This window comes from Gallus gallus, chromosome 24 (assembly GCF_016699485.2).
Source record: "Gallus gallus isolate bGalGal1 chromosome 24, bGalGal1.mat.broiler.GRCg7b, whole genome shotgun sequence".
Taxonomy (NCBI): Eukaryota; Metazoa; Chordata; class Aves; order Galliformes; family Phasianidae; genus Gallus; species Gallus gallus.
Genome location: NC_052555.1, coordinates 5,622,628 through 5,641,322, shown reverse-complemented (window position 1 = coordinate 5,641,322; position 18,695 = coordinate 5,622,628). Strand labels below are relative to the sequence as shown.

Below are 18,695 nucleotides of genomic sequence, written 5' to 3'. Positions count from 1 at the left end.
GCCCAGCTGTGGAGGAGCAGAGAGTCAGAATTCCCTTTCAGCAGTGTGGGAAGTGCTTTTCTCTGAAGCCACTTCAGAATGAGTCTTGGTTGCTTGTAAACTGTGAAGAATTGGGCTGGGCACAGTATGTGGCCCTGCAGATATGTGGGCAGAATACGACTGTGTATTTCCAGGCCATGTGATGGGGCCTGCTTCTTCCCCACAAAGAATGAAGGCAGAGCTGCCATGAGGCGTGTTTCAGATTGTTTTCCTGTAGGGTATGGGAAGAATAGCTAGAGTATTTTCATCCTCACTTTGTCTTCCTTTTTCTCTATCAGGCGCCAGCTCCTAAAGTGCTGGGAGTTGCTGAGCAGGTTCCGATTAACCCTCCTTCTGCCAACACTCCCCAGTCGCAGCCACCAGCACCTCAAGCAAGTCAGCCACAGCCTCAGCCTCCCCCACCGCAGCCTCCTCCTCCACCTCAGGCCATCAGTCAGACAGCTCTCCCTGCACCCAACAACCTGCCCCAGGAGGGGACGAGCGAAGATGTCCGAAGAGAACTGACTCCCAACTCTCTAGGAAACAACAGCGGCAGCAACCAGCCTGGGAGTAACCACCCCAATACACCCACTGCATCTACCGCCACCATGCAGCCTGGGCAGGTGGACTCTGCCACATCCAGCTCCAACCTCCTCGGGGAGGGCCCGGGCTCAGGGATGCAGGGGAACGGGCAAGCAGGTCTGGGCTCCAGGAACTCTATGAACTCAGAAGGGCTCTCGAAGGAGCAGCTGGAGCACCGAGAGCGCTCTCTGCAGACCCTGCGGGACATTGAGCGTCTGCTGCTGCGCAGCGGGGAGGCTGAGCCGTTCATGAAGTCCACCCAAAGCATGGGTGAGGGTGGGACTGGCCCTCAGCCACAGGCTGCCCCTGCACAGCCCCCCGCACCCCCTGCCAGCATGAAGAAGTACGAAGAGCCTCTGCAGTCCATGATTTCCCAGACCCAGAGCCTCGGTGGCCCCAGCCTGGAACACGAGGTGCCCCACCACCCCGGCACTGACATGGGGCAGCAGATGAACATGATGATGCAGCGGCTGAACCAGGACAGCCTGACACCAGAGCAAGTGGCCTGGAGGAAGTTGCAGGAAGAGTACTATGAGGAGAAGCGCCGGAAAGAGGAGCAGATCAGCATCCATGGCCGACCCATGCAGGAAATCATGATCCCACAATCTATGGGCAGCATGATGATGCGTGGCCCCCCCCCACCCTACCACAGTAAGCCCGGGGAGCAGTGGCCGCCAGGCATGGGCAGCCAGCTGCGGGGACCCATGGACGTGCAGGACCCTATGCAGCTAAGGGGAGGGCCACCCTTCCCAGGGCCACGATTCCCTGGAAATCAAATACAGAGAGTCTCTGGCTTTGGAGGGATGCAGAACATGCCCTTGGATGCTCTTGGTCCCATGAATGCCATGCAGAGGCCGGTCAGGCCTGGCATGGGGTGGAGTGATGATCTGCCTCCGATGGGAGGTCCCGGGAACTTCCCACAGGGTTCCCTGCCCTACCCATCAGGGCAAGGGGACCCTGAAAGATTCATGAATCCACGTGCTAGGGAGGAGATTCTGCGGCACCAGCTGATGGAGAAACGCCCGGTGGCAATGCAGAGGCCGATGGGAATGTCCAGCAACTCCATGAGCCAGGGTATGGAAATGGAGAGGATGATACAGGCTCACAGACAGATGGATCCATCCATGTTTGCTGGGCAGATAGCAGGGGACAACCTGAGCAGCAACCCGATGGGAATGGATTTTGCAGGAACTCGAGGGATACTGAGTCCCCCTATGAGCCAGTCAGGCCTTCGGGACATGGACGCACCCATGGGCCCTGGCAACCTCAACATGAACATGAATGTCAACATGAACATGAACATGAACCTCAATGTCCAGATGACCCCCCAGCAGCAGATGATGATGTCGCAGAAGATGAGGGGCCCCGACATGATGGCCCATCAGGGTATGAGTCCTGAGGAGCTGGCCAGGGCAAGGGCTCAGAATGGCAACGGCAGTGCAATGCTGGGGGGACCGCAGAAAATGATGATTCCTTCCCAGTTCCCCAACCAAGGACAACAAGGTTTCTCAAGTGGGCAAGGACCTTACCCCAACATGCCTCAGGAGATGGGCAATGCCTCAGACATGTTCAGCCCTGAGCAGGGCACCATGCCTGTCGGAAGCATCAGTGGTACCACTAGACTCAGCCACATCCCTCTGCCTCCAGCCTCCAATCCCGCTCCTGCACAAGGGGGAAACCTGGCCAATATGCACCCAGCACCTTCCCGGGGGTTGGGCCGCCGACCCTCCGACCTCACCATCAACATCAGCCAGATGAACTCCCCCAGCATGGGTCACCTCAAGTCCCCCACCCTCAGCCAGGTGCACTCCCCACTGGTCACCTCGCCCTCTGCCAACCTCAAGTCCCCGCAGACGCCATCGCAGATGGTCAGCATGCCTCCTTCTAACCAGTCGGGGCCCCTAAAGTCTCCCCAGGTGATGAGCTCCTCGCTTAACGTCCGCTCTCCGACTGGCTCACCAAGCCGCCTGAAGTCCCCTTCTATGGCTGTTCCTTCCCCGGGTTGGGTGCCGTCTCCCAAACCCACGATGCCCAGCCCAGGAGTCAATCAGAGCAAGCAGACGCTCAGCATGAACTCCTCCACGTCCATGGCGGGACTGGATCAGGGTATGTTGGTATCTTGTGTGCTTGTGTGCCTGCGTGTGCGTTTTGGTGAGTGCGTGAGCATCCAGAATCCTGGAACAAGCACCCTGTGATCAGAGCTCCGTAGGATCGGCACTGGTCACCCATCTCCTAAATCCAACCTGCTTGGATTGGTTGTAGTCTCATTCTTCCTGTACCCTGTGAAGCAGGTCTTGCTCTCCTTCCTCCTCTGCTCCTGTGGCTGCTTGTTGCAGGCAGCCCAGAGTGCATTTGCAGCCCCTGCCTACTGGCACAGCAGAGCAGTTTCTACCCTGACAGTCAGCAGAGCTGTCAGGCGCAGGCCTGGATCAGTGCTACCTGCAGGACTTGGGCTGGATGCCGTGGAAGTGATGTACTGGAATGATGCAGGAGTTACATTTGTTGTGGTCTGTTTGCATTCTGCCACCCCTTTGCTAGGCCATTTTCCCCCATGCCTGCATGCTCTCGTAGGAGCGGGCAGACACTCATGCCTAATTTCTGTGAAGTACTTTTTTTTTTTCCCCCAGGGGTCCCAATAGGGCCTTTTTGAATAATCTGAAAGGCAAATGGTGCAGCGTGTAGTTTAGCTCATGCTCTGTGATGCAGATAGAAAAAGATGTGCCTGAGTTGGGAAATCACGGGCGGTTTGAACTGGAAGTCCATCACAGTTGTGACGTGTGAGCCTCCTCAGAGTCCTGAGGAGTTGCCAGCTGTTTGGCAGCATCCTCTGATGGCTTCCACTGTAAGGAGGGAACAGGGCTATCTGATGGGAACAGGCTGCCCTGCGTGCAGTGCTAAGCTGTGCTCTCTCTTGCTTGCAGGTTCTCTCCCTTCTGGGCCCAGGAGTAGTTCTTCCGCACCAGCCAGCAACCAACCAGCCTCTAGCACCATGAACCCCAACATGCCTTTTACTTCCTCTCCAGATCCATCTCCCTCCCAGAACCCCCTTTCTCTGATGATGTCTCAGATGTCCAAGTATGCCATGCCCAGCTCCACACCACTCTACCACAATGCCATCAAAACCATCGCCACCTCTGACGACGAGCTGCTGCCAGACAGGCCTATGCTTCCACCTGGAAGTATGGCAGGTATGCGCCTGTAGGGCTGTGCCACTGTGTTGGTGTGTTCCCTCAGCAGCTTCCTTCTCAAACAGCTGAAATCTGCCCTTGTTTGTAAGAGTTGGCTCACTTCCCCACCCTGTGTCCATCAGCTTTTGGCTTGGCTGTGCTGCCTGGATGGACACCACCCATTCTGGCACACTTCTCCCTTGAGCTCTGGAAGCTTTCAAAACATCTTTGACCTAATGCGGATGTGTTGGCCCTGGGTTTTCACTGCAGGTGGAGATATCTCAGGCCCAGGATGAGGCAGAAGGCCGCTGCTCGGAACCTGCAGAGGGAGAGGGATGCTCAGAGCAGGGCTTGGGAGCCTGGTGGCTTTCAGTGGAGCCCAGGTGCCTGCACGAGCAAGGCTGTGTCTTAGCACAGTTGTGATTTCAGTAAGCAGCAACCAGATACGCTTCGCTAGCTGGTGGCACTGGTGAGGACAGCTAGGCAAATGATTGCCTTTCGTCATTCTGTGCACAGTATGAAGGGGAAGGGGAATTCCAGCAAGCTGCACCACTTGGTGCTGGGGTTTAAAGCTATTTGATAAGTATTGTCGGTGGTTTTCAAAGCGAAAAATCAACTTGTTGACTCTTTGACTGGTAAGAAGTCATTTGGTTTGGCCACGAGCATGCAAATGCACCCACTGCCCCTCAAACGGAGCCTTTGTGAACAGTTTGCTCCGTGGTACTGATGAGCCCGTTGGTCCCTCCTGGATAGCACTTGTGTTGGGATGCTGGCACTTCTGTCATGTTCCTCCTTGCCACTGAGCAGCGTGTGATCACAGGAGGAGCTGGAAGGCTGTGCTGAAGGGTCACTCCTCTGTGCGGCATTGCACTGAGCAGAACCGGAATAGTTCTGTGCTGTCTGTGGGCTTGGGGAGCTGAAGTTTGGAGTGCTTCTTTTGGATGTTGATGCTTTGCAAGTCCTCCTTGCGTCCCCTTCCTTGGAGCTCAGGGCTTTCCGAGCAGTAGGTCCCAGCAGGCTCCACAGGGTGGAGGTCTGTGGGCAGAGTTAACCCTTCTGTCTTTTTCCTCTCCTTAGGTGTGACAGGGAATCAAACGAATCAGCTGCACTTAAACTCCGTGGGACCTGGATCCTCCCAGAGCCCCATGGGAATCAACCTGCCTGGTCAGCAGCCTCTTTCCCACGAACCACCCCCTACTTCTATGATGTCCTCCCCAAACCCGCTAGGCTCCAACATTCCTATGCACCCGAGTGCGCCGGGGCCGGGTGTGCCCCCCCAGAACCCCATGATGCTGCCCCCAGGGCCCCAGGACTCGCTGAACCAGCAGTGCGGCCCCGTGCCCAACAGTTCCCAGATGATTCCTTCCAACCAGCTCGTGTTCCCCCGCATGCAGCAGCCCCACAACGCCATGCAGTCTCCTGCGGGAAGCATGCCCATGGCCCCTGGTGGGGCAGGTGGCCCTGGCATGCAGCAGCATTTCCCACCGGGAATGTCATTGCCACCCGAGGACCTTCCTACCCAGCAGCCCGGCCAGATGCCTCCTCAGCAGCACATGATGGGCAAGAACATCCCTCCTCGGATCGGCGAGCCCTACCCAGCTGTGCTTCCGGGGGTGGCGTCGGTACTGAACGATCCTGAGCTCAGTGAGGTCATCCGCCCCACACCCACGGGCATCCCCGAGTTTGACCTCTCCAGGATCATCCCATCGGAGAAGCCAAGCAGCACCTTGCAGTATTTCCCCAAGAGCGACAGCCAAGCACCCAAATCACAGCCTTCCAACCTCCACCTCATGAACCTGCAGAACATGATGGCTGATCAGCCCCCCGTGAGGCCAGGTATGAACGCCCCCAGCCTTCCGGGGCAGCAGGGTGTGCAGAGGGGACTCGGCATGCCCATGTGCCATCCTGGACAAGTGCCCATGCTGGGCAGGACAGGCATACCGCCCCAGCAAGGCATGATGGGCAACAGCATGCATCAGGGCATGATGTCTCCGCAGCAGAGCCTAATGGCCCAGCAGAATTTCATGCTGATGCAGGCCAAGCAGAGGAGCATGTCTGTGTCGGGGGAGATGTATGCCCAGACAGGACACATCATGTCACCTCAGGGCTCTCTTATGGGGCCCCCACCGCAGCAGAACCTAATGGTCACGCACCAGATGAGGCAGAGGAGCGTCTCCCTGGACAGCCAAATGAGTTACATCCCCGGGCCGGGGAACATGGCTAACCTGCCTTTCTAAAGCATGGGCCTGATTGTACAGATGTTTTTAAACCTTTCGTTGGGGGCGGGTTGGGGGCCGACGCCAGTGGAGGACACCAAGTGGGATGCTTTTCATATCGGATTTGCCTCTATACAGAAAACCAGATGTGCAGTGAACTTGATGTGAATTGGGTTTTGTTTCGGTTTTTTTTTTTTCTTCTTTTTCTTTTTTTTTTCTTTTTTCCTTTCTTTTTTTCAGGGGGAAGGAGCGGGTGGAGGGGCTGGGAGTGGGGCTGTTAATTTTGAACCCTGTGTGGTGACCAGGGACTTCCAGACCCTGTGGCAGTTTATTATTTTCCTCCTTCAGATGTTTTTCTTTCCTTGCTTTTGTTTCGTTCTTTGTTTGTTTGTTTGTTTTGTGGTTCTGTTTCGTTTCCTTCTCTCTCCCTTTTTTTTTTTTTTCCTTTTAAGCAACCAAACTGTGTAAGAGGGTTTTGGGAACTAGCTGTAAATAGGTCGCTGAGAAAGGCAAAACTTGTGCTGGTTTTTAATTGTTCTGTATTTCTGTGTTTTAATAGAAGCCTCAAAACATGTTTAAGAAAAAAAAAAAAAGAAAAAAAAATGCTGAAGGCAACAGTGTACGAGGATTGAAAGCTTTCCTTGGGGGGGGGGGCAGGAGGATCCTCCAGGGTGTGCAGGGCATTGGGAGAACCCATTGTAGAGCGACTCTTCGTGTTGGAATGGTTTGCTGGTGCAGGGTGTACGGCTCCATGCAGTTCTCAGGCCCCTGTGGAGGCTGTGCTGGGCATGAGAACACAGCCGGTGGCTGAGGACCATTGGGCAGGTCAGAGCTGTGGCCCCGACCACTGGAACAGTGCTCGTTTGTCCAGGCAGGGCTGCAGCTCCTTAGGATACAGCTGTCACTGTTGCTTTGGCTGTGAAAGGGAGGATGCCAGCCAGCCGGTACAGAGGCAGCAACGATCCAGGCTCAGCTGGTAATCACATGCTGGGCCTGAAGGTCTCCATCAGTCGTGCTGTCTCTGGGCCTTTCCTTTCCCTTCATGCAGGGTGCTGTGTAGGGATGGAGGGACTCTGAGCTGAGCTGGATCTTTCATTCTTGTGCTTCCAGGAGAGTAGCTGGGAACCCTGCTCTTCTGCAGCCTTCCTACACCAGTCCTTTACCACCCATCACCCTCCATGACCACACCACATCCCCTCCCCCTCTGCTGTTGGTCTCCCAGGTCTTCCTTCCTCACACTGCCCTCCTCCGGGCTTTCGTGGGCGTTTTCTGCTCCTCCCTGCCCTGAACTCCCTGCAGCAACCCCGTCCTGCTGCACTGGGAGGCACTGCCGTTGAAGATCCTAGAATGGCTCAGGTTGGAGGGGACCTCAGAGCCCACCCAGTGCCACCCCCAGCCATGGGCAGGGCTGCCCCCCACCAGCTCAGGCTGCCCAGGGCCCCATCCCACCTGGCCTTGAGTGCCTGCAGGGTGCCCTCCCTGCCTGCAGTGCTGCATTTCTGAATCGGAGTTGTGTTGTGCGATGTCAGCTGCGTGCCACGAGCTGTCCACAGGCTGCCCTGCATTTCTGATAGAAGAGGCTGAGGTTCTTATTGCTAGGCTGGTGGAAGCTGTTTGAACAACTCAGGCTCTTCTGGATGTGCTTCACCCTCCCCATCCTCCATTTTGTAAGGTCTTCCTGCATGCAGCACTGGTGTTCTTTCCTGTGTTTGTTCACTGAAGGGGCTGTAGGATTAAGCACGTGCCCTTCTGCACACATAGGGTCTCTGGATCTCTGCAGGACCCCATTCCAGCATGGTGTACCCCATGGGTATCCCACTGTGAACTCAGGGCATTTGATTGCCACATGAACACCAGTTGGAGGATTATCTCTGCAAAGCCAGACTTTGCTTACTACCTCTCTTGTAGCAGCACTCACTTTTCCCTATTGGATACCACAGAAGGAAAGGGAGATTGTCAAGGAGGGACAGAATGGCAGAGCTTTTTGTCATCTTGCAAGCTGCTGGAAAAAGGTGTTGGGTGCTGAAATGTCAGCCCAGTGGCTGTGTTGATCAGATGTGTAATGAGATGTGGCCACATAATCTAATGAGGAATACCTTGAGCCAATGGGGTATTTTGTAGAGAGCAGTGTAAGGCTGGAAGTGCAGCTCTGGATTTGAGAAAGGACTTCACTCTGCTCTCACGTTTTGTGGTGTTTGCAATCTGACTGAGCATCATTTTCAAAGGTGCGATGCCGGAAAGTGCTCATCCCTGCCTTGGCATTTAGAGCAAAGAGGAACAGGCTTCAACCCAGGGCTAAGTCAGTGCGCTTTGGACCTGCTGTTGTAGCTGTTTGAATTCTCCATCCTTTCAGAGTGTGCATTTCACGTGGGAGGATGTGGCTCGAACGCATGCAGCTTCTTCTCAACTTGAGTGGCCTGAATGGCTGTGGCTTCTCTTGGCTGCACCTCGGGGTGTTGGCTGCCGGTATTTGCTTGTAGACATCCAAACACCACTGCCAGCCCCCTGCCCTGCTCATCACCCGCCAGCTGGTCTCAGTTAATTTTAAGCCATACTATTTTCTATACAAGGAAAGTTTTTTGTTGGTCTGTTCTATTGGCCCCGTTGAGATCTCCGCCTGCCGGTACGTTCCCTGCAGACCCTGGGCAGCCTGACAGCAGGAGGGAGACCTGTCCCCCCACTGATAAATAACTAAGAAGTAAAGCCTTTCAACTCAGCAGGCCTGTATACAAAAGGGAAATCCTGGCATTATTTCAGAGCTGCGGACTTCCAGAGCAGCAGTCGGGGCTCCTCTGCAAAACCGTGCTGCCCCGAAGCCAGCCAGCCCTACCCCGACTGCTGTGCTGGGTGGGCCGTGGGGAGAGGAGGTGCTGCAGGGCAGCTCTGCCTGGACGTTGCTCCCAGCTGTGCCCGAGAACAGCACTAACCCTGTCAGACCGGGGCGCATTGCCGTCAGCTGGTTGCCCGCTGCTGTGAGCTGTGTCTGTTCTCATGTCTCGTAGTTTATTGCTCAGCATCTCAGCTTGAGTTCTGTGTACTGACTCCACCTAATCACAGTAAAAGGTTTGCCCATGTTTTAACCATGACGTTGCAATGTTTTTTCAGCTCCAAAAAGTAATCATTGGGAAACAGCATCTTTCAGTCGAATAATCAAGCACCTGGAATTAGCTTTCACATTGAGGTAATGGTGACTGACCTGTTCTCTATCATCCCATGGAGAAACTTCCCCAGTCATTTTGTACCATTATATAAATATATATATAAATATAAATATATAAATACAATATGTGAAGACATCTTATTGGTTTTTATTTGAAACAATTTTTAGGCTTGTTTTTGGGTATCTGTGCTGCCTGTAATGTATTGACCTGTTTTATAGGTGCCTTTTTATTAAAAAGACAAATTTCAAAACCTGACCTCGTGCCTCTCGTCCGTGCTCTGTGTGCTGTCCTGCAGGGCTGTCCGCTGCAGTTGGAACTTCCTCGAGGTGAAATTCTGCTCTCTGCAGTCAGCTGAGTGGTGCTTCCCATAGGCTGCAAGGAGGGGATGGCCCAGCCGTGCAGCTCTGTGTGGTTCCATCACCTATGGAGGGTTTTGCTGCCTAAGTCTGGGCTTTGTTGTTGTTCTGTCCCATCGTCTGCTGTGCCAGCACATCCTGTAGCCTGTGGGTGTCCAACATTTTGGCTTCCCTGGGCTGCATGTACGCAGCTCGCTCCGAAATTAATGCCTCCTATATATTTCCGTGGAAACTGCATCTGATACAGTGAGCACAGTAACTTTGCTTGATAGAGCAAATTCTCAGCTACAACATGCTATTTTTTTTTCAACACAGTCCCCACTGTGAGCTATGCCTTCTGTTCGGTCTCCAGAAACATTCACCAAGCGTCAATGGATATCAGTGGGTGATGTTTTTTCTGCATGTAGGAATTCAATGACACACCTTTGCATCATCTGCACTTCCGTGTCAGACACCACTGTGTCAGACTGCCCCTCTGCTGCCGTCTGTCACACGGCAACAACATGGGATGGGATATTGGTGGGAAGGTTCCACCTCTACTGCTGTACCACCACCATCCGCCTCTGATGTGGTGGGGTGATATCATAAAACAGGAGGCATTACTTTTGGAGCAGCCCTCCTAAAAGACAGGATGTAGTCAATGTATGTAAGTAACAACACTTATTTTAATCTTTAATATTTTTATTAAAATGGTAAAAAGAGCAGCAAAGCCATCAAACTAGTGGGATCTGTGGCCTTGCTGTTGTGAAGCTAACGCATCAGCGTGGTTCGGTGGCAGCGGTCTCACGGTGCTGGTCAGAGATGTTGGATGAAATATTACTCTTCTTTCTGTGCCTCATCCCTCAACGTGGTTGCTCACAAATGTCCATGCTGCCAAAGCCCCATGGCCCGGGCTCAGCCCACAGAGTGCCCGCAGTGCAGTGCAGGGCAGAGCTGCCACCACGATGTGGGGCTGTGGGTTGGACATGGCTGCTCCCACCTCTGTGGCTTGAGGCAGTTCTTCAACTGCTGTTAGTGAGAAACAGCCTCGTTTTCCTCTGCTCCCTGCTGCTGCAGGTCCTGTCCTAGCGCTGTTTGAGCACACCTGCTCCCAGCCACCCCTCCTGGGCAGCGGTGGGTGACGGAGCGGGGCCCAGCTGCACGCACTGGGGGCTCGGGGTGAGGACGCAGGTCCTCTTCTTGATAAGGAAAATGAAACCCCGTGTGAGTCACAGCGAGCTGCACGAAGGCGTGCGGGCAGCCCCAGTTCTGCAGCACTCCCAGGCACACGTTCATTCATGCATTCACTGGCTCGCGTTTTGTGCACGCTCTGCTGCCTGTCACGGCCCCACGGCCGCTGTGTGGGGCAGGGTGCTCTGCTAAAACACCCCAGTGGTGTCCCCTGGGCGGCTCAGTTCCCTCTTGGGGAATACGAAGCAGCGTGCTGCTGTAGGAGATGCTCTTCAGAGGACTGTTCTATGAACGCCTTACATTTCAGGAGCTCCCTTGTCATGTCAGAATCTGTCAGCAGGTCATTCATCTCCCCCTGAGCTGGGATGGTCTGACATGACCCGCTCCGTGATGGCTGCTGTCTGCAGTGTGGCTCTGGATATGGGGAGGTGAAGCTGTGACTGCACTTCTTGTTGATGGGTTGAACTTCAGAATGGATTTAGACACAAAAATCCCTCCCGTGGTGGCAAAACTGGTGTTGTGCCAACTTAGCATAAGCACTGAGGTGAGTAGAACAGCAGATTCTAATGTGTTCCAGTGGTTGGGGTCATTCCCGTATGACAGTGTGTGTGTGACTGTCATTAAGTGGAGGCCAAAGCAGTGCTTGGCTAATGAGAAAAATGTGAGGAAGCAACACTGTGTACGTGCTGATGCATTGCTTGGACAAGACTTAGTAGGAAGCAGCAAGCTGCACAAGTCTGTTGGGGCTGCCCTGCGTGCCAGCTTGCAGTGCCATCATTAATAGTGGCATAAAGCTGCCACTGGACCAGCTTGCTATCAAGAAGCCCTGATGTTGCTGGATGCTCGTGGTGCAGGGCAAGATCAGCACTCAGGATTGCTCTACGTGAACCCGGATATTGGATGCACCCCCTCTCTAAAGGCCCCGTGTGTGCAGGTGGAGCAAGGATATCTGAAAGCACAGTTCGAAGCAAAATGCAGCGCTGCCTCTCAGCACACTGAGAACAAACAGAAATGATGCAAATGAGGTCTTCTCCTGTGTTTTACCGTACTGTGGGGCAGAATGCACAAAGCGATGTACAGTGAGCTGCAAAAGGAAAGGGGAGGGGGGGGGTAAAGATTACACCTTCAGCCTCACAAAGATGTGCGGTTCGTTTTCTCCGTGCTCAGTCACAAGACTGAGCCATCTGTTCAGACAGTCATCTTCCTTAAAAGACAGCTTTTGCATACTCAGGCATTCGCTTCAGCAAATCGCTCGCTGTAGCTGTGAGCAAATGAAGTGAATGGGGAGGGATGTGGCTGATGTCAGGAGAGGAATCGGCAGCAGTCAAACCCGAGTCCGAGGCCTCCTGGGGTGAGCTGTGCTGGGAAAGGCGATGTGCAGTGGCTGGACGGCAGGACGTCACGCAGCAGGAGGAGCAGTGTTCCACCCAGAGACCGTGTGGCCTTTGTCACTGGGATGAGCCCTGGGTACCCTGATGGTCTCGCCTGCACCTCTTGCTCTAGCTACCACGGTAATTGTCCCCCATTGCTTCCTCTGAGCAAAGGGGTGCTTCAGTGACGCGAGCAGGTGAGATGGGAACCTGCTTGGTCCTTTCCTCAGCCCTCACTCACTGATGCAGCTCCACTTCCACTTGGCTGTGCGTTTTTCCTGCCCTCCCCACCCTCCCCCCCCACCCTGTGACTCAGTCTTGCATCTGGCTCTGTGCACAGGACTCCTGCAGTCGGTTTGGTGATGGGGATGTGGTAACAACAGGTTCAACCTGCTTTGGTTCCTCCATCCCCGCCAGAGTGACAGTCGGACAGTCGGCATTTGCCAACAGCTGCCAGACTGATTTTGGTACGTATGTGAACCAGAAGGAACCACAGAAGCGACGCGGTGGGGTTTGGGTGGTAGGTAGGTGGCTGTCAGACCTCGGCTTCCTGAGGAATGAGGAGAGTGGTGGGGACACTTGTGAAACTTAGGACTGGGACACAGTACAGATACTGCTGGACAGGTGCGGCCAGGCCGTTTCTGCCCTGCGGCAACCTTTCTGAGTTAGAAAGTGGAGATGGAGGTGGTGTTGTCAGACTCGATTCCGCAGCCCTTCCTCGTCACCTCTAGGATCTCCTGTAGGGTCTCCTGGCTTATGCAGCCCAGCTCGTGCAGGATACGGAAGAAGTCGTTACGGAACTTGACCCCAATGAAGGCATAAATGATGGGGTTGAGGCAGCAGTGCGTGAAGCCAATGGCCTCTGTCACCATGATGGCGGTGTCCAGATGATCTTCCAGGAGGCAGTCCTTGGCGAAGGCTTCTAGCTTGGTCAGGGTGTTCAGAAAGATGACGATGTGGTACGGGCTCCAGCAGAGCAGGAACACACCGGTGACCAGGATGGCCACGCGGACAGCTTTCTGCCTTTGCAGGCGCTGGGACTGACACAGAGTGCGGACGATGGCCATGTAGCAGTAACACATGACCAGCAGGGGCATGAAGAAACCCACGCTGTGGTACAGGAAGCGAGTTGCCAGCCACACGTTGTTGCCGTGAATCCCAGCCTCTGGAAAATAGCAGATGCTGCGGTTGCTCTCATCTGTCCACACCTCCATGAAGATGAGATCGGGTAAGGTCAGGAGCAGGGAGGAGAGCCAGATGGCCGTGCAGGTGAGGTGGATGGAGCGAGCTCTGCGTTTGCGGTAGGTGTGGATTGCATACACGATGGCCAAGTAGCGGTCCACCGCGATGCAGCCCAGCAGCATGCTGCTGCAGTAGAAATTGATCTTGTGGACAGCACTGAGGATCTTGCAGAGGAAGGTCCCAAATACCCACCCAGCCAGGCTTTCAACCACGCTGAAGGGGAAGGTGAGCAGCAGTGCCAGGTTGGCCAGGGTGAGGTGGAAGAGGAAGTTTTCGGTGGTTGTTCGAGACCGTTTGAACCTCTCCAAAATGACAAGGACCAGGGCATTGCCCACAGTTCCCAGCACGAACATAAGCAGATAGGCGAGCGGTATGAAGACCTTCCTGAAGGGGTCTCTCTGGTTGCCAACCACAGATGACGATGGATTGAAGCAAAAGTAGCCTTCCAAGGAAGGAGTGGTGTTCTCGGCCTCATAGTAACCGCTCAGCTCCACCAGGCTCTGGGGAACAGAGAGTCTGGTTACAGGAGGGCAGCTTCTGAACAGAGGAACCCAATCACCCCCAAACCCCCCCCACTGCGGGGGGCTGCGCACTCCCTAATCATTAGCCAGCACACTTGGGGATATTCTGGCTGCCAGACAGAGAACCACTTTCAACTTCTGTGTTTTGCTGAGCTACCTGCTGGAGGCATTTGATTTTTTACAACACTCATCTCCGAGTTTTTTTCCCACCTACCCGTAGCACAGCCTGTCCTGCCTGCTGACAGGTACAAAACGGCTGGAGGAGTGAATGCATCAGAGGAACTGGGATGCCACAGCTACAGGGATGATTCAGGGGAGGGAAATCTGCTCTGCTGATGAACCCTGTGGTTCTGAATTAATTGCAGTCAAAGCCAGAAAGAGAATCTGAAAACACCACTCAGACCTTGGGCTGACAGCTGGTAAGGAAAGCGTGGTAGAGCTTCTGCAGATGGTGGGCATGCTCTGTCCTCAGGCACTTGGCAGAAACTTGCTGCTAACAAAAGCAAAGGGCTCAGATGTACACTCAGCACGGGAGGCTTGTGGCAAGCTCAGCCATCACTGACAAAACGGGAAGAGCTCCACAATAGTTGTTGTGCACTCCCCCACCCACCGCCTCTCTGGAGACCAGCCTTGAGACTTGAGCATCAACCACAGAGGAAGTCTTTGCTTGCTGCTTTCATACCTTTCACTGCCAGCTGTGGCTGTTTGCACCTGCTGCGCCTTCACTCGGCAGCCAAAGTTCCCATCTAAAAATACTAGCCCTGCTTTAGACAGCTTTAGAGCTAATCTGGGGGGATTTTTTGCCCTTTCCTCCTCTCCCTGCATGTGCTAAGTCAAGTGACTGCAAGTGACCTCAAGTCCTGCACTGTACTTCGTTAGGAAGGGCGACTGCGTTTATTCTTGGTTAAAAGCCTTCCCCGTGTGATGTGCTGGGTGCCTCTGCAAGCAACCTCCTCAGGTAAGGAGCTGATGTGGCAGTGCTCAACTCAAACTGCTGCACTGCTGAAACCACGTGTGTGGCTTCGAGGGGAGCCTGGGGTTGCTGAAGAAGCCGAAGTCTACAGAGCATTACTGAATGCGTGCAAAAGGCTTGGGTGGTCCTCAGGTAGTGGAAGGTAGCAGGGTAAGCAGTCCCTGGGGGAAGGTGTTGAATCACAGAATGGTTTGAGTTGGAAGAGACCCTCAGAGGCCGCCTGGTGCCATTCCCTGCAGTGCACAGGGACAGCCACAGCTCCAGCAGTGCTCAGAGCCCCGTCCAGCCTGACCTTGGCTGTCTGCAGGGACGGGGCACCACTGCCTCTCTGAGCAATTTGGCACAATGACCAAACTGGGCTGATCAGGACTTGGGGTGATCATGCTGGGGAATCCCAAGGGGAACACGTTGGAATGGGCATAGCTTAACCGGAGAGAGGTTGAACAATTTATAGGGTTTTAAAGGGAAAAATGAAATGATGGGCAGTGGCTGGGTGTGATGGCCAGAGTGCTGGAGCGCTGCGTGGAACCACACCAGCTGCAGGTGAGGGGTGTGTGTGTGTTGTGAAATGGCTTTGGCTGCAGAATGGTTTCCAGCGTCACCCTACAGTCAGAGCTGGAGGTGCAGAGGCCACTATCAGCCACCATCTGATCGCAGATAAGATGGCAGGTAGGGCTCTTACTGTAAGCCACTCGCTGCGGGCAGAGGAAGTGTGCGCAGAGCTGTATCTGAGGCATCCTCTCATGTGCATCTCCGAGCAACGAGTGTGGGTGGGAGCAGACAGAGATGAGTTGAAGATGAACCTGAAAGAATGAAATGTGTGTATCCAGGCTCAGATTGGAAGGGCAGATGACCAGAGCTGCAGGAGATGCACTGAATGCGACAAGCCAAGGCTCGTGCTGTGATTGCTCCTCTCAGACTGGAAGCGTGCGGCCACCTGGCCTGGCAATAGTCCACACGTGGGCACCTTTGCAAAGGCAGTAACAGCCAGAGCAATGTGTGTGTGTGCTCTGCTGGGGAAACACAAAAGAAAAGTGGGGCGTTTTCCTGAAACTAAGCAGTAAAATGCGTGCCTGCATCTGTGGCAACGGGAGGCACGATCCTGTCACGCTGTGTTCAGGGATCCCCTCCATCCCACACTGCAGTCACGCAGACCTCCTCTGCACGTCAGCTGCTTTTCTCAGTTCTGCACAACTGCCAGCAGTCAAAACATTTGCCTGTAGAAGAGCAGCAGCAGTCTGTGCGCTATTAGGGATTTTCCAAGTGACTCATTCCCTTCCAGCCCATCCAGGGCCAGGAGAAGCATCTCGCATTCCCAAAGCCTTAAAACAGAGTTTGCCCACTTTGGTGCGCAGCTCTGCAAGCTGCTGACAGCAATCCTGCTCCTCAGCTCTCTAGGGGCTGAGGGAGAGAAGCACATACATAAGAGCAAACATCATGCTCCTGCCGTGCTGGTGCCTTTTAGCCTCTTGAGCTACATCAGCCCTGTGATAAGAATTGGCCTTCAGTACCACGGAAGACCACATGGAGATCTCAGTGGTCGTTCTGCAGCATTTTTCTCTCTGTAGTCTGCAGCTGGGGAAGGTTAAGCAGGCAAAGTTTTCTTGCTATGGAGAACTGGGGTCATAATTTTTGCTGTGTTACTTTTCCACAACGTTACAGAGATAGCAGGGCAGCAAAGCTTGGTCAGGGCTCCTGCTGCACTCGCTGGGCAATACTGAGATAAATGCCCTCTCCGTGCAAACATTCCAATTGTTTTCAGCCTGCATTTGTCCCCTTGGCCAGCTGGTCCTCTCCTGTTAGTGCAGGTTTGTGTCACTGCTTTGTTAGAACAGTGCTGAGGCCTTTTTGCAGATCTCTCTGGACACGCTGTTGATGCAGTCGCTGCGTGTGGCAATGTGTGGCACCCCCGGTCCACACGTGGCACTGCTCTGTGTGATCTATGGCCTGTTCCAGGGAGGAACAAGCCCTGTTTGCCATGGATTTTTTATATTGCATAAATTAGAACAAATAAAAAGGGTAGGGATGCCCCTCCCCACCCAGTTCTTCTCTTTTTTTTCCCCCCAACATATAGGAAGGAGACAGAAAAATAGGCAAAAATTAAATCCAGCATTTCTCTCCGGGACAGAAAATAAACAAAAACTGAGGTCTGCTGCACAGAGCCACGATATGAAAACAGAAATCCCGAGTTGCAAAGTTAAAGAACTTGGCTAATGATAGCACTGCTGTGGACTTCCCCTCAGACAGCGCAGAGCGCTCTAAAAGGTACAGCTGCTGTCTTTCACCTGCAACCTCAGGGCAGAGAACTACAGGGCAGAATACATGGTGTCATCAGTCTCAGTTAGAAGAAGTGTTTGCAATTTATCTTCCTCATTTTCTAAGTCCCTTCTCGTAAGTTAAGTGCACATTTCCCTCCTGGTGGAGCCCCAGGCAGCCTGCTTGCAGGGAAGGCAGGCTTTACCCCCACGTTGTGTCCATGCCAACAGCCGTGCTGAGAGCAGAGATGGGTTTCCCTATGGGATCCCAGCTGGGAAGCGTTCGGATCAATGGGCAGCACAGAGCAGAGGATGGCATCAGTCAGGGTCTCCTGGTGAGGCTCTGGCCTTTCCCACAGGAGTTGGGGATTTGGGGGTTTCTGCACGGGAGCATTTTGCACCCCCAGACTGTCAGGGGTTGCATTGCATTAGCTCTCCACAAACACAACCGTCATTTTTAAGTTCCTCTATCCCTCAAGTCCAGAATTAAGGGATATGAAGTCTAATTGTGTGGACGTAAGTAATTGCTCGGGTCCTCTTGTTTCTAACAGAAGCCATTAGAAGACGGTGACATTGCAACCAGGTCCTTCAGCCCACCCGCAGCTCTGCCAGCTCTACCCCCTCCTTCTCTCCAACAAGCAAAGCCAGGCCAAACTCACCAAGTCATAGGTCTCTGATGAGTAGCTGACAGGCCCCATGGTGTCAGGATCTGCCTCTTCTCCAGCAGGTCAGCAAAAGTTCTTCTTTTTCGGGGTGGAGTTAGTCATTTAAGTGAGCAGGGAGGGACCCAGCAAGAAACAATAGAGTATTTGCAAGGCAAATGAGCTCCAAGTGAAGGGTGATCTATATGATGTAAAGATTGGCCTCTCGCTTTATCACTTTTTCTTAAGTGTTTTGATTTTCACAGCGAAGCTTGAAAAATCCACATCCCTTTGGTCTGTAACGAGAAGATCCATGAGGTCCACGATTCCATCCTGCAAACATCCAGGGCTCTTGGCTGCTACTGTCCTAGCCCAGGGCAATCTGAAAGCTCTGTGCCCAAAACCTCACCGGGTCTGGATGCCCTCTGGAGCTTTGTAAGACTTTGCAGACATCATTACTCACATCTGCATAACCATTATCCTCTGCCAGGGTCTTCCTGGCTGCTCCAGCCCCAGGGACCTCCAGCCGTCCTCTATCTCCTCCTGCTGCTTCGTCCCTTGTTGCACTCACACTGGAGTGCAGAGGTTGCTGATGGAAAGGGCTGCCTAAGTGGCTGCTCTGCAGTTCTGGAGAAGGGCATTAGTTAGCATGCTGACTGATTGAGAAATTAATTGAAAGTTTCTAATTTGAGGAAGGCAGGCACGAGCGTGCGGGAGCCTCTGTTTGAGCAAGAAGCCTGGCAGGAGTCACACGGGTGAGGAAGGAGACACTACTCTGGTAAGCACTATTGGATTTTGTCTCTTTGTGGTTCTTAGCAGGAGGCATCTCCCAGGCTGTGAGTCCTTAGATGTGGGCTGGGGATGAACAGGCTTCAGGGAACACACTCTCAGGTCACAGGCAGTGATTTCCCTTGCAAGGACGTGCTGCACTATGTGAGTGCTACACAGATGAAGCACAGGATCCATGTGTTGCTGCACTGTTAAATGTAGGAAAAGTGACAGAGAGGAGAACGTGGACGAAAA

The 18,695-nt window shown here is 53.7% G+C and overlaps 2 protein-coding genes across 7 annotated transcripts in view; one reads left to right on the top strand and one right to left on the bottom strand.

Moving 5' to 3' along the window:
• Positions 1–18,695, top strand: part of BCL9L (BCL9 like) — a 55,338-nt gene that overhangs the window by 32,675 nt on the left and 3,968 nt on the right. For 3 of the 5 annotated variants that reach the window (XM_015298270.4, XM_046903816.1, XM_046903817.1), the window contains exons 6-8: positions 318–2,706; positions 3,522–3,788; positions 4,845–18,450. In XM_015298270.4, coding sequence (XP_015153756.1) covers positions 318–2,706; positions 3,522–3,788; positions 4,845–6,004 — 3,816 coding nt within the window. In that variant the 3' untranslated portion in view covers positions 6,005–18,450. The remainder of the gene's footprint in view (positions 1–317; positions 2,707–3,521; positions 3,789–4,844; positions 18,451–18,695) is intronic. The other 2 variants (XM_040652204.2, XM_046903815.1) reach the window with 2 other exon arrangements.
• Positions 11,692–17,772, bottom strand: CXCR5 (C-X-C motif chemokine receptor 5). Of its 2 annotated transcripts, XM_025143189.3 has the most exons (3): positions 17,691–17,772; positions 15,459–15,579; positions 11,692–13,782 (listed from the first exon to the last, which is right to left on the bottom strand). In XM_025143189.3, the coding sequence occupies exons 1-3, from the start codon at positions 17,696–17,698 to the stop codon at positions 12,706–12,708; spliced, it is 1,206 nt and encodes a 401-aa protein (XP_024998957.1). In that variant the 5' UTR covers positions 17,699–17,772; the 3' UTR covers positions 11,692–12,705. The 2 variants fall into 2 exon arrangements, with proteins under 2 accessions (XP_024998957.1, NP_001292143.1); NM_001305214.2 differs by lacking the exon at positions 15,459–15,579.

What these genes read in the sequence shown, in the direction of transcription:
- CXCR5 (XM_025143189.3), bottom strand. An exon ending in CCCGCAGCGAGTGGCTTACA is followed by an intron (nt 13,783 to 15,458) that starts GTAAGAGCCCTA and finishes TCTGTTCCCCAG; the next exon opens with AGCCTGGTGGAGCTGAGCGG.